This window comes from Scatophagus argus, chromosome 1, assembly GCF_020382885.2.
Source record: "Scatophagus argus isolate fScaArg1 chromosome 1, fScaArg1.pri, whole genome shotgun sequence".
In the NCBI taxonomy this organism is placed as follows: Eukaryota; Metazoa; Chordata; class Actinopteri; family Scatophagidae; genus Scatophagus; species Scatophagus argus.
The window spans coordinates 23,015,066-23,028,594 of NC_058493.1; the positions used below are offsets into that span (position 1 = coordinate 23,015,066).

A 13,529-nucleotide genomic window follows, 5' to 3' on the forward strand; every position below is an offset into this window, starting at 1 on the left:
AAACGAAGCACATACGGAAAGATGCTCATTTACATTAAAAAGTTCGGGCGAAACTGGCATAAGGTGGACGAGGAAAAGTAAAGAAATGGTTGCCAAATTGAACTAACGAGGATTATCACAGTCACATTACCCTCTGAGGACGTCCGTCCCTCCCCTCCTCTTGGCTCTGCTGGCTCTTGAATCGGTCGGCTTGGCCATCAGCTCGCTGTCCCCGGTGTCCACCACCTCAGCAGCTTCTCCAAGCTCGGCGCAGAGCGACAGCAAGGCCATCAGAGCCACGGCCAACTGCAGCAGCCGTCCTCGACGCTTACTGTCCGGCATATCCACTCTCAAGTGTACAACTCCAGTGCTCGGTAGAATATAAGTGTCCTTAACTTGTTTCCCAGTCCCGTCGACCTCTGAAGCCTGGAGTCAAAGCTGCAAAACAAATAATTTAAAAAAAAAAACAAAAAACAAAACAGAGGAAAACGTAGGAGATGCGGCGCACAAAAGAAAAACAACAACTCTGCTGCCCACTCAGAAGCAGCTGTGATATGATTCTGTCATTAAGTTAGAAAATCATTTAGATGAGAGTCGCCGAAGCGTGAGACGTAAAATTCATGTGCAAAAAATTGCGCACGAGTGAGTCGTTACTTTACCTTGTCTCCCGAACAGGAGATTCGCCTCAGACCCGACAGAGGACTACTTCACTTTTACTTGCAGGTATTGCTGAATAAACGTTTAGACGCAAACTGCGGAGGAAAAAAAAAAAAAGAAGAGTCACTCAAACCTTTTGCTGAGCTGCTATAAAAAGATGCGCATCGTAACTTTTGGAGTGTGCTGGTGCGCATCCAGTTGTGTGTTGACTTTGCACAGATAAGTTAGAGGAGCTGATGCATTCCAGAGGATGAGAATAGCAAAACTCACTGTGTCTCTCCCTCACAGCACAGCTCTTTCCTCATCCCTGCTCTGCTCAACTTTCCCCAAAACTATTTTTTCTTTTCTCCCCCTGCTCTCGCGATACAAAAGCTTGAGTGCAAAAATGTACAGGCTAAGCCCTGAACCTTTAGCTTGGACTATTAACTCTTACAGTAATAGTATATTTAAGGCAGAAAAGCTTGAAAGAAGAAGAAGATAACTTTTAGCAGGCTAAACTCGTAAACATGCCAAAGTTTGATCATAAATAAACTACTGGGATCTTTGTTTTTTTTAAAAAAATGCACCTGTTCAGTCTTTACTGTAAAAGACAGCATGTGCCACATCCCAGCAAGGCACACTTTACACAGCACAGTGTTAATAAGTTGTAACTAACGTTTCATCAGAGTTTATCATGAGAATTTACTCCTTATCAGTTATGTTCAATTAATAAAGACAAGCAGGTACTGAGTTTGTTTGTTTGTTTGTTTGTTTTTAAAATCCCCTTGGTTGGTATTAATCTTCAGATTTCCTAACAGTGAGTTCTAAATATTGGCAGCATGTTCATAATCATTTCACCAAACTCGAGTTCAGTGAGTCAGTTGGTACGTTTTTAATGAACTGATTTAGGTGCAGATTCCCGTCTGTCTTTACCAACAGAAGGCAGCCCCTCATAATGAACTCAAAAGACAAAGTAAGTGTTTCGCTTCTCACTGGAGGAGAATTAACGACTGGAAAAAGGGAATCAATCCTTCAAAACATGACAATCAGAAAATTGTTGCTCTATAAATCATGTTTTTCAGTGACTACTAAATAGACTTTAGTTCACTGGTTCATTCCTTTTCATTTAGGACTGAATTGTGTCCTATAAATATTTACACTGTGCATGCTGGACTTTTTGAGGAATTTCGTCCAGTGCGGCGATAGTTTTCACACACACTGATTCATGCCTGCTACCACACCCAGCAAATACAGAGTCAGGCTGGCTGCTCGCTCACGTATGCTATCACTCCAATGCCAAAAGAGACCTCCTCACACTCTGTATTCCACTCCAGTGCTTTCCAACGTCAGCTCTTTTTTCCCCCTCTCTCTTCTCTTCATGACAATCCACATTCTCCTCACCTCCACCTGCACAGATCATGTGTTGATTTTGCACGCTACATTTTAGCAGGATAAGAATTAGCCCACACGAAATATCATTGGTAGAGAACTTTGCAAGTGCGAGGCTGAGAAAAGGGATTTCATTTTCTGGCTTTGGTGACCCTCTCCACCATACCTCTTGAGACCTCCAGCCCATTTTTTTCTCCTCCTCTGTAGAGACCATAACGCTCATCTGTCTACAAAGTGCTTACAGGCGTCTCACCTCATGTAGTACTTCATGTGGTGTGCAGGATATATATGATTAACCGATCTTCCACAATTTTTCTTTTCCGTCCTCTGATGCTCAGGTTGAGGCACGCATCTCTGCTAGCCTTGCTGACATCTCCAATTGGATGTCTGCCCACCACCTCAAATTTAGTCCCAACAATACTGAGCTGATTTTTTCTCCCCCTGGAAAGTCCTGCCCTCTGCAAGGCCTCTCCATCACGGCTGACAAGACCACGTTTACTCCTGCACAGGCTGCCAAGAGTCTTTGTCTGCCTCGAGACAACCAACTGTCAGGCAGCACCCGGAGTGCAACCGCAATGCAATCCTGCAGATTTGCACTTAATAACCTCCATCTAATTCGACATTTTTCTAATCAGTGTCCTTGCAAAGCTTCTTTATTTTTTTTTCTTTAGTTACGACCTGTTTCGGCTACCACAGCTCTTTCTTAGACAGCCTCCCAAAACATACCCTGTAAGTCCCCAACCACCTCACCAAAATATTGGAGGCCGCCCCATCTTCAGTTTCATAAGTTTCTCCATTTCACTCCCTTTGTAAACTCCCTTTCCTGTCTGCACATGACCTTTTGTATGCAATTTGAAATGCTGATGCTTTCATATCATCACATGTGGTGATGGAAGAAGCACTCTCATCTTTTGCTTAAAATAGGAATGCAAAGAGTATAAAAATACTCTGTTACAAGTAGTAAAAATTAAAAGTCATAAATTTGAAGGTATTGACATCAACGCATAATTAAAGTACAGCAAGTAAAGGTATTCATCATACAGAATGCCCATTTCAGAGAAAAGTATATCATATAACTGGATTATAATCATTGATGTGGATAATGTATACGCCATTTTAATGGTGCTGCTAGTTAAGTTGTTCAGTGTTTTTATTATTTTATGTACTGCTGCATAGCTTGTGAATTCGCCCCTGGGGAAGACTTCTCTTAATGTACAGTGGTTAAAAAAATCCTGATTTATTTGTTGATTTTGTATTTGTATTTGTATTATTAATCTCAATCTGTAAAGTTAATAACTAAAGTTAATTAATAAAATCAATGTCATATAAACATAGTGGAGTCTGAATTGAGTCTAAAGCAGCAGAAAATTGACAAATTTAAGCATGATAAACATTTCTCAAAATTGTACTTGCTTGACTTACAGCACATAGTTACTTTCCTCTATTACCATCATGTGTGTTATTCCTAAAATCATATTACCAAGAAGTTCAAAAACTAAAAGAAACTAAACCTTTACGTCAAACAAGATTCACTGAAGTTTCGTGTGAAACCTCAGCTGTGGATTTGATGTATTGCTCTGTCACAGACAATGACCTTGACCATCCATCAGTATACAAAGCAGCTGGCCATCAGCATTTACTTTTAGCCCTAAAACAGTCTCTTCCATCATGTACTTAACCTATTACGACAGCAAGACAGGAACTCATTAACTGAGCTGTCGGACAAGCGTGTTTAACATGGTTCATAGCAATTAATAACAGCAGTTAAACTCAGATCAACTTCTCTTCTTTAACTTTTCTCCTCTCTGCTTTCTGAGAAAAAAAAAATCCACTCCCTCTCTTTTTCACTCTTACGTTATTATTATCTTGTCACTGAAATATAATTTGTGAGTCTTGGACCCATATCCCTGGGTTCCATAATAATAGAAGTAATACAATAATGGAAGTACTTGGTAAGTATATTTGGTGATACAAGAATGTAAGTGAGAACTGAAACATACTATTGGACTTGTTGTAAGATAAGAACATCACTTACTGTAAATGGTATGTTTGAATAGTGAAGGATGTTGGCAGAATGGTCCAGAGGAAAGGATTAAAGGTCTTGAGTTGAGGAATGAGAGAGTCTGGAGGAGAGGCAGAGGGCAGAAGTGGCCACAGTTGATTGGGGTGGATTGTTTTGACAGCACGACAGCCTCTCCCTGGTCATCCTGGAGCCTTGACCCTCTATCTGAGCTTAGCTGAGATCAGCCTCTGAAACATAAGTGACCTGTGTGTGAGGATGAGCTGAGATGAGGATGAATAGTTGTGTGCAAAGTGGCTTGGAGCGTGTTGGTGTTGGCTTTGACACCACAAAACTGTTGACGTCGGGCATCGACAAGCTTTTCTTGTAGACTTTTCTTCTTTCACTGAGTAAATACAGTCGCACCAATGCGTGACTGAAAGGAATAGTTTGACCATTTGAGAACTTACTTGCTTTCTCGATTCGAGTTAGAGTTGATGTGCAATGAAATTTTAGTATGTTATTCTGCAAAAAGTAGTATTGACTGTACATTAGCAGGGCATGACCTCATCAGTAGGTTTCATTCAAACAATGTGAGGCGTAACATTCTGACATGCAATGGACAATGCAGAAGTACCACCACTAAAGACAAGCATATGGACACATGCACTCCAGCCAACTGCACACACACACACACACACACACACACACACACACACACACACACACACACACACACACACACACACCACATTGTTAGAGTGGCAGTCATGCTTCTCGTCAACAAGATGTAATGTGGGAGAAAACTGATGCCCAGCAGTGCAGGGTTATCCTCTGCTCTTCCTCAACCCAGAGGAGGTGTCATTTACAGTAAGATACCACCTCCCCTCCCCACCCCACCCTTCTTTAATTCCCCCCACCCACCTCTGCGTCTCACCCCATCCTTTTCTTAGTTAATCCCCTTATTCTCCGTAACTGAGCGTGGGTTTCATTTTAGGGAATGTTTATTCCTCCGGCCTGAAATGGCTGAACTAAAAAGCCTGAAATAGTAAGACTGAAACAGAGTTTAAGACAAACATTTTTCAGAGCGTAGTCCAATTGTCTCTGTGGACTATTTCAATACCAAACAAAATATCCCTCAGACTACCAAGTAATTGTCATTTTAAATGACAACAAAACTCTTTGTCTGTAATTTACTTGTTGCTTGCTTTAATGTTCACCATGACAGAAGCTCATTTTTCTGCGGCTACATCACAAATAATCTTTTGCTGGCTCATTTTCTTGCCTATGTGTTTCATATATCCCAAGGCAGTTTTTAATAGCTCAGATTGGGATTGTCTCTCTCTGTGCTCCGAGCAGTAACTGTAGCGAGACTTTCTCACACTGTGTGTTGTCTTTGGCTCCAGCAGCCATGGTTCATTTCCTTTTGTCTTCTGCAGCACAACTGCTGCCAATATTCATGTGAAATATTTCAAGAAAATGAGCTGCAGCAGAAATGAGTCTCCCCATCTCTTCCCCCTTCTCACTCTCCCACTCTTTCTCACATACACATATATACGCATACATGTACAAACACACACAATTTTTCTACTTTGCTTGTTGACTTTTTCGGGTTTAAACACCAATCTTGTAAAATTGTTTGTGTGTGTGTGTGTGTGTAATGGAGTTACTTGTGATTCCAGAGTTTGTCTGCTTTCTTGTCACAAGAATAATGTAATGATTAAAATCCTAATAGTTGTTTGGGTTTGGTCATCTATTATCACCCAAGGCTTCGTTCACTAACACACACTATATACAGCACACAGCTACAGCCCAAAATCAAACATAACCACAAAATAACTCGGAGGAATCCCTTTTCTCCTCCAGATGGATCATTTTCCTTGTGTGTACCTAGGCGCCGTATGAACTAATTTCCCTTAAAGTTTTTTTTGCCCAGAAAAACAGAGCAGAATTTTTCGGGTCATATAAAGTTGTAATTGGTCCCTTTCATGGTGCGGATGCATGCCTCTTAAGAAACAGCTATGAGTAGGAGAGGAGGAACAGGGGGTTGACAGAATGAGTCATCTCCCAGTGTCCTGGGAGCAGAGCTTAATGGTTGGTGTGTCAACCCTGGATGTTTTTCGGCCACACTCCATGGCCTCTGGCGTCACTCATGATTGGGAAAACAGGGCATTGCATCAGATGGATGGAGGAAAGATCTGAGATCCTCAATGTCATCCCTACTAAGAGCTTGTATTGTTGTGACACCATAAACACCTTTAAATCGGCAAGAAGAAGACCCGGGAGTGTATGTACATAAAGTCTGGGTGTGTGTGGAGTTTCCTACTTATTAGGACCCAGTGCACAAACAGAAGGAACTGGTAATGGGGTAACAATTCTTGCAGAGAATCAGATGAGAAGATCGATATCACTCTTTATGTTTGTGTGTTACACATAAAGCAAGATCCAGCAGCTGGTTATCTTAGCTTAGCTTAAAGAGTGGAAACAGGGGGGAAACAGCTAGCCTGGCAGTGTTCAAAGATAACAAAATCCACATAACGGAACCTCTAAACCTCACTAATTAACACATTATATCTTGCTTGTTTAATCCACACAAACACCAAAGTATAAAAACAAAAAGTTTTGGTTATACAGGGATTACGTGCAGTGACTTCCTGGAGTCTGACGCCAAGGGTATGATTAAACAAGCAAATTAAAAGCTAGATTTAGCTGGTGGCCACAGGGGAGTCCCATCTGAGATACCTACACCGTAGGCTTTGATTTATGCTTCACCTTCAAACTTGATATCACCTCTGCAACAGTAGGTGGATCTTTAATTATATTCCTCAGAGTATTTGTGTTTACATTTTTCATTTATGATGTAATGTAGAGTGACACTGGGCTGTCACTTAGAGAATTGGTGTTACAATTGGATTAGTGAGCAGAAGGCTTGCAGTGGAGCTGACTTTGTTAAATCTGTGTTCAGGATGTCCTGATGATTGTTGAGGTGCACAACTACAATGTCCTCAGTTCAGTCCTGGCAGGGGATCTTTCTTGAAATCACAGTTCTTGCACTCTCTACATGGTATCTCCATAGCTGCTGTAGGCCAGACATACAGTTATATTTTTGAGGAGGCTCAAAAATACAACATACAACATTACAACATAGTTTTGGAGTCGATGCACATAGCTGCCCTTGCTAGAGTTTAACCTGTTAATGTACAACTTTAAACCTGGCTGTAGGTGTGCTAACAAGATCATTTTTTTACTTTTTGAAATGGTGGAGCTAGCCGCTTTTTCCTGACTCCAAGAATTAACGCTAAGCTAATCAGGATTTATATTCAATCTAGATTTATATTTAAATGGACTGACAAATGAGTGGTATCAATCCTATCATCTAGTTCTCAGTAAGAAAGCAAAAACACATATTCCCCAAACCTACTGTTTCAGTGAAGCCCCACTGATGAGGAAAAGCCTTGTGTCAGTACAACTGACCTGCATTAAATAGTCTACTACCTTTTGCAATTTCTAATATATTTTCATATACACTGGTGTTGATTCAACTTCACAGTACACACAGATTTATTCAGGGTCTGTCCCCCGTGGGGCACAGTGGATAGTATTTTTGGCTTCAGGCTGGTCTAGCCGCCCACTTACCTCCCCTCCACATGTGATTTATGCAAAGTCAGTGTCCCCCCACGCAAATCTGACCATCTTAGGAATGGAAAACATTCCCTGTTGAGTTTTCCCGCCAGGAGTTCGCCACCACCATCTGTAATAGACACTCAACAAAGACGTAGAGATCCATAAACAGACTCTATGCTACAGACAAACAGAAATATACGTACGCTCTGGTATTAAAGTGATTCTATGCTTGGGTATCGATTCTGATATAAATACAAAATTTATTAAAGGGAGAACAGAAGAAGAGATCATGAAAATGACAGAGAAGAGTTGGTCAACAAAGTAACAGTAGAGAGAGTAATGGCAGAAAACAGAATGCAGAAATTAACCCTTGGTTTTATTGACATTGGCTTTGCTTCCTCATTGTCTGGGGTCCCATATGACCCCACTCCTGTATGTCTGAAAACTGGGCTAAGAGCGCTGCACTAAGGTCAATTGTGCTGAGCTAAAGGCTAGCATCAGCATAAAGATGTGTTCACAGTGACAATGCTAACATGCTAATGTTCAGCAGGTAAAGTTTATTATGGTCACTACCATAAGTTAGCATGTTATCATGCTGACATTTGCTAATCAGCCCTCAACACAAAGCTGCAGCTAATAATAATCCCATTAGTTTTGCAGGTCTTTGGTCAAAGTATTAAACAAATTGCAATTTTGGCCTGGTGGTGGTGTAAGCTGACAAGTTAGAGGATTACAAAAGTTATTACAATTCATCCTGAAATTAACATTTGTTCAGATTATAAAAACAGATTAGTTACCTCACCTTATTTGGCTTTTCAGAACCCAGGTCCTTAGGTGGTGTGTAGTTGTTGTTGTTGTTGTTGGTGGTGGTGCTTGCTAGCAAAGGAAGCTGCTGACATAGAATTCGTGCTAATGTTAGCTGTGCCAGCTTGCTGTGTCACAGAGAAAAAAGCATCATTGGTCATTCTTGGAGAAATCACCTGATATGAAGAAACTAATAGTGGTTTTGAATTGAAAGGAGTACCATGTGTAGTAGATTCTGCTGGTGCAGACAGGACTTTGCAATGCTTATTGTTTTTTATTAAACTTGCTTGTTAGCTTGATTGAACGTGAAATGCTAATTTGGACAGGCAGTGCCCGCCAACACAAGCATGTTGGGGTCAAAACTCCACCTCTTACGAACAATAACACTCCAATTATAGAAATCCAAATTATTTGGGATGTGTGCTGCGTAAAAGGTACCAATCACAGATACAGAGCATATGAAAACCCATTCTATTTAACCGTGGTTTACAGCTGGGCTCTCCGACAACCCAAACAGATGTAACATTTTCTGTAGTGGACTTTTGAAACATGTCAGCAGGTCAAACTCATTTATAAGCAATTTTCATAAAGTGTCACGGTAAAAAACAATAAAACAATATGTTTTTTCTTTTCCTTTTTTCAGAGCTCCTAAAGAGGCCCCGGGTTCCCCAGGACCAAAAACAAAACATCCAGCGTGACATAGATTCACTGAATCATCCCTCCTGGTGTTTGCTAGAATCCAAGTTTTGATCTCAACCTCTGATTGAAATCCAAGGGAGAAGTGTGAGCTGCTGGCCAAAGCATGAGGAAACAGCAGTGGAATGGAGAGTGAAAAGAGACCAACACTGAAGGAAAAGTCGCGTTTTGAAGTTGGCCAACAGAAAAGTTTTGATTCAAGTCTCCCACATCTGTCTGCTGCCTCGTGCGAGAATCCTGGAATCCCCCACCCCCTCATCATCACCATGTCTCACACACACATACGCTCACACAAATGCGGACTCCAATCCATCGGCACAGGGCATGAAAACAAACATTTTCAAGGAAGTTCTTAAGCCAAGTGGCAGATAAGCATGGCTGCTAACCGAACATGAACACACATACACACAGAGAGCACTCGGAGCAGAAGCTAATGGCATGAACCGACATTGACCTAGTTTCCGAAGGGGCAATGATAAAAAAAGGGGTGGAAAGATGAAGATTTGGAAGAGGTAAAGAAACTCCAGGCCATGTTGTGCTTCAGGACACACTGTTGTTGTGTGCATGTGTGTGTGTGTGTGTGTTTCCGCTCAGAGAGGCCTGCCAATATCTAACAATCCACACACCCAACAGAGCCTCAGAGACAAGTTGTCATGCTAAGCCAGAGTAGAGGGCTGAGGTCTGAGAGTAGAGGGAGGTAAAAACTCATGTAGAGCACCACTGAGGAGTGAGGCGATCACTGTGGGGGTTACACACACACACACTCATCTATTCTGCACTGACTTCGGCCAACAGCAACTTACTGTATACTCATTTAACAGAGACTTTTGGCTCGTTCCTCTCCACAGCATGCCCTCACTGGTTCCTGACTCGTGGAAACAGGAAACAGAACTCGGCACAGAAACCAGGCCGTCTCTTTGTTTGTGTGCATTTGTTTGCGAACCTCACGTGACTCACACGTCTCCGCCTCTGTGCTGCCTCTGGAGGAACATACGTGTAGATTTCGGCATGCCAGAAACTGCTGCAACACTGGCAAGTCAGTGGCCAAGTCTTTCTTTTTTGTGTTTTTTTTCCTCCCAGATTTGAACTCTGTGTGACACTGATAACATTGAAACAACAATTTAATGCTCTCGTACTCTGGGCACATTTTATGACTTTAATTGTTCCATTAGGGCGCTTCAGGATCTGGGAATGCTCCGAGTACACTGTGTGTGTGAGTGTTTAATGTTAATGCCCTCAGGCTCATCAGCTCTCAAGTTTATTCCATAAAAGAATTCCACGAATACAGGCTTTTTAATGCTTATCACTTCCTGTTTTAGAGTCATGTCACATCAGTGGCTGGGTTCAAGGAATGCATGCACAACACTGCATGGATTGCATAGATTAACATAATGTGGTTATTGCAATTTCAGCTGCATTAAATTTCTCAGAGCCTCTTACAATCAACCCACTGACCGAATGATGTTTGTCCTGGAAGCTAAAAACCTCTTGATGTCTTATTGTGAAGGGGTGGACACGTTTGTAATTATATCAGACTTTATTACTGACCATCAGTGATGTTTTCGATTAGATTATAAGCAAAATGAACTGTAGCTGAATACAGTGGACATTTAAGGGAAGCTACTGGATATTATTCAGTGAGCTTAATCTTTGGTTTACATGATTACAAAAGTTACTGAGTGGTGATGGATATCATAAGGATGACTACAGCTAAGGACATGTTTTTATGCACTGCTCAGATGACTGTACTTTATTCAATAAAGTTTTGGTCTGTAAAATGTCAGAAAAGAGAAAAATGTTCAGTCCACTGTAACAGAAGACCAAAGTGTTATGAATCACAGAAAGGAGGACCCACAGTGCAGATGCAGTGGAATAAGGTTAAGAAAAGAAGCTTTAATAAATCAATTTCTCTACAGGGAGGGACGAGAACAAACAAAGGACAGTTAGGAGTCCAGGACAAAAAGGTCTTAGCAAGAATATCCAAATAACAACGGAGCAGAGGGAACACAGTTACACAGAACGCAGAAGACACTGGAAACAGAGAAACGGAAAACTCTGAAATGGCACAGAAACACAGAACAGCAAAGAACAGCGGAGAACAACCAGGGAACGCAGGGCAAGCTAGAACAACATCACACATGGGGATATGAAGGAAACGCAGATAAACAGCAAATACAGGAACCAAAGGAAACACAGGGAAACTCAAAACACAAAGAAGTAAACTCACAGAATCCAGTATTAGCAGGAAACAAAGCTGATGCAGGGACTCAAGAGGATACAGAGCTCACACAGGAAACAGACAAACCATCAACACACACAAGGAGAGCACAGGTATATATAAACAGGTGAGACTAGACAGGTGAAAACAATCAGGGCAGGCCACGCAGTCAAAAAAGGAGGGAAAACGGACAAAGACAGGAAATGGAAAGCTAAACCTGACACAAGTGGAGAAAAACTACAAAATAAAACAGGAAACATATTGAACAGACATTTGAGACAATGACAATGAATCAGCCAGTGATTTTTAAAATTTATTTATTTATATTGTATTTGCATGTTTTCTCAAAAATTACTTAAAATAACCACTGACTGATTTTCTGTTCACTAATCAATTAGTGAAGAAATGGTTCCCCCCTAAAAATGGTTATCCACAGCTACCATGATGAATCAACAGGAGCAAACGCTTGTAATAATCTGTTTAATTTCCATGGACAATCAGCACAAGTACTCAGTCTATTAAATTTCTACAAAATAAATTAAACCCAAATAGATTACAGAAGTGTGACTACGTCTGTAAGTTAAAAATCACTTTAGGAGACTTGCTTAAGGCAGACAATTAAGAGATCCTTTGGCACTGAGCTTACAGTTTATTGATAGCTTAAACGTGTAAGCACTATGCTAAGTGGAATATTGACAGCAATCTCTTTGTTGTGAATTTAATGTATTTCATAAAAGTGTCAAAAATGTTCATTAAACCAGAAAAAATAGGCTTCTCTTGCCTTTTTTGCTGCAGAATAATACTAGATAACATTAGCATTAAGTTAATAACCCAATCAGCTAAATAGTCACTACTGGTTTTAGAGTTACAACATGAACTGACCGCCTTGTGAAAGTGATCTAATAAGTGACAGATTGCTTTTCTGATCCAGCTTACACATTAACACCAGATAAGTTGCCAGCTGCAGCAACATTAACAAAGGCTCAGAGGTCAAACGGTGGCCTGGCAGGTTTGACACATTTGACCATCACAAGTCTGAAAGAACAGCATCGCACGCCAGGCCATCTCTGATCAGAAGATATCAATATTTTAAAGTCACAGTGGGGAATTCTGCAGCAGTAAAACAAATAATGCAATAGAAAGAAGTTTGGGCGAGGTCCGTGTGACTCAAATAAAATCCAGAGGGACGCAATAGAAGCAGTAAAATAACTCACTCAGTTGAGAAATCATTTAAAATAATACTTACGATGGCTTTCATGTTAGTAGACGAGATTTATATCTGATTTTTAGACACTTTCAAGACACTTTCAGCTTCTGTTTGTTTACCGATGGAATCAGATAAGATGCAGATGTCCTTATCATAATTAACTTGCACATGAAGTGAGTAGGAAAGAGCGGAGATAACATCTCAAGCATGTTCATTTCCTGTTCTCTCTAACAAGCCCTCTCTGTGAGACCCCAAAACCAAGGGACTGTGAGTTTGTAACTTCTGCGATTACATTTGACAGGATAATCTGAACAGAAAGGCTTTAAGTGTTGTTTTTCTTCAGATACTCTATCAGTGTGTGTCTTCTTTTTTTTTTTTCTATCAGTCCTTAGCAGAGCTGCTTCTTTCCTAATCAGCTGCCAGTGGTTCCCTGGTCTCAGCCTCAGAAGCTGTGCTGAGGGTGATTAATGTGGGAGAGACCCTCCTAGTCTCTCAGAGGACAGTGAAGGCCACAGCCCGAAAGCAGTCAGCTGCATACTTTCATCACGCAGTCATCTTTGACTTCACCAAAATCAAGTGACGGGCTGCTGAAAAGTGTGTGGTGGGGGGGGAGTGCAGCAGCAACTGTTATAGACTGTTTACTACCGGTCATTTTCGCTGCTCTTTTCAGACATGCATCTGTTTCAAGAGCAGTAAAATAACCAATGAAAGGGTGTTGGTGAAGGTTGAGTCAGCAGTGAGAGCTTATGTCCTTTTGACATATTTCATCATGAAAATGTAACATATAAGACTATGGAGAAATGTAAGGAGCACGTAAACAAACGGCCAGTGAAGGGAACAGAGCCAGAGGATATTTGCATTTTGGTGATTTGCTGAAGGAGGAGGAGCTCTTGTAAAGGCTAATGGCACCATCTTGTGGCTCAAGGAATCCAGACACTTAATTATTACTTGATTTCCAAAGTGATTATTATTTTTAT

General features: G+C 41.0%; 1 protein-coding gene across 3 annotated transcripts in view; it reads right to left on the reverse strand.

The window, feature by feature from the left end:
- The window catches only part of fbn1 (fibrillin 1), a 67,536-nt gene extending 59,009 nt beyond the window's left edge, over positions 1–8,527 (reverse strand). The window contains exons 1-5 of one of the 3 annotated variants that reach the window (XM_046392696.1): positions 8,430–8,527; positions 7,640–7,754; positions 4,040–4,254; positions 639–731; positions 131–417 (exon numbers count right to left, since the gene is read on the reverse strand). In XM_046392696.1, coding sequence (XP_046248652.1) covers positions 131–321 — 191 coding nt within the window. In that variant the 5' untranslated portion in view covers positions 322–417; positions 639–731; positions 4,040–4,254; positions 7,640–7,754; positions 8,430–8,527. The other 2 variants (XM_046392678.1, XM_046392687.1) reach the window with 2 other exon arrangements.
- Positions 8,528–13,529: the final 5,002 nt, after the last annotated feature.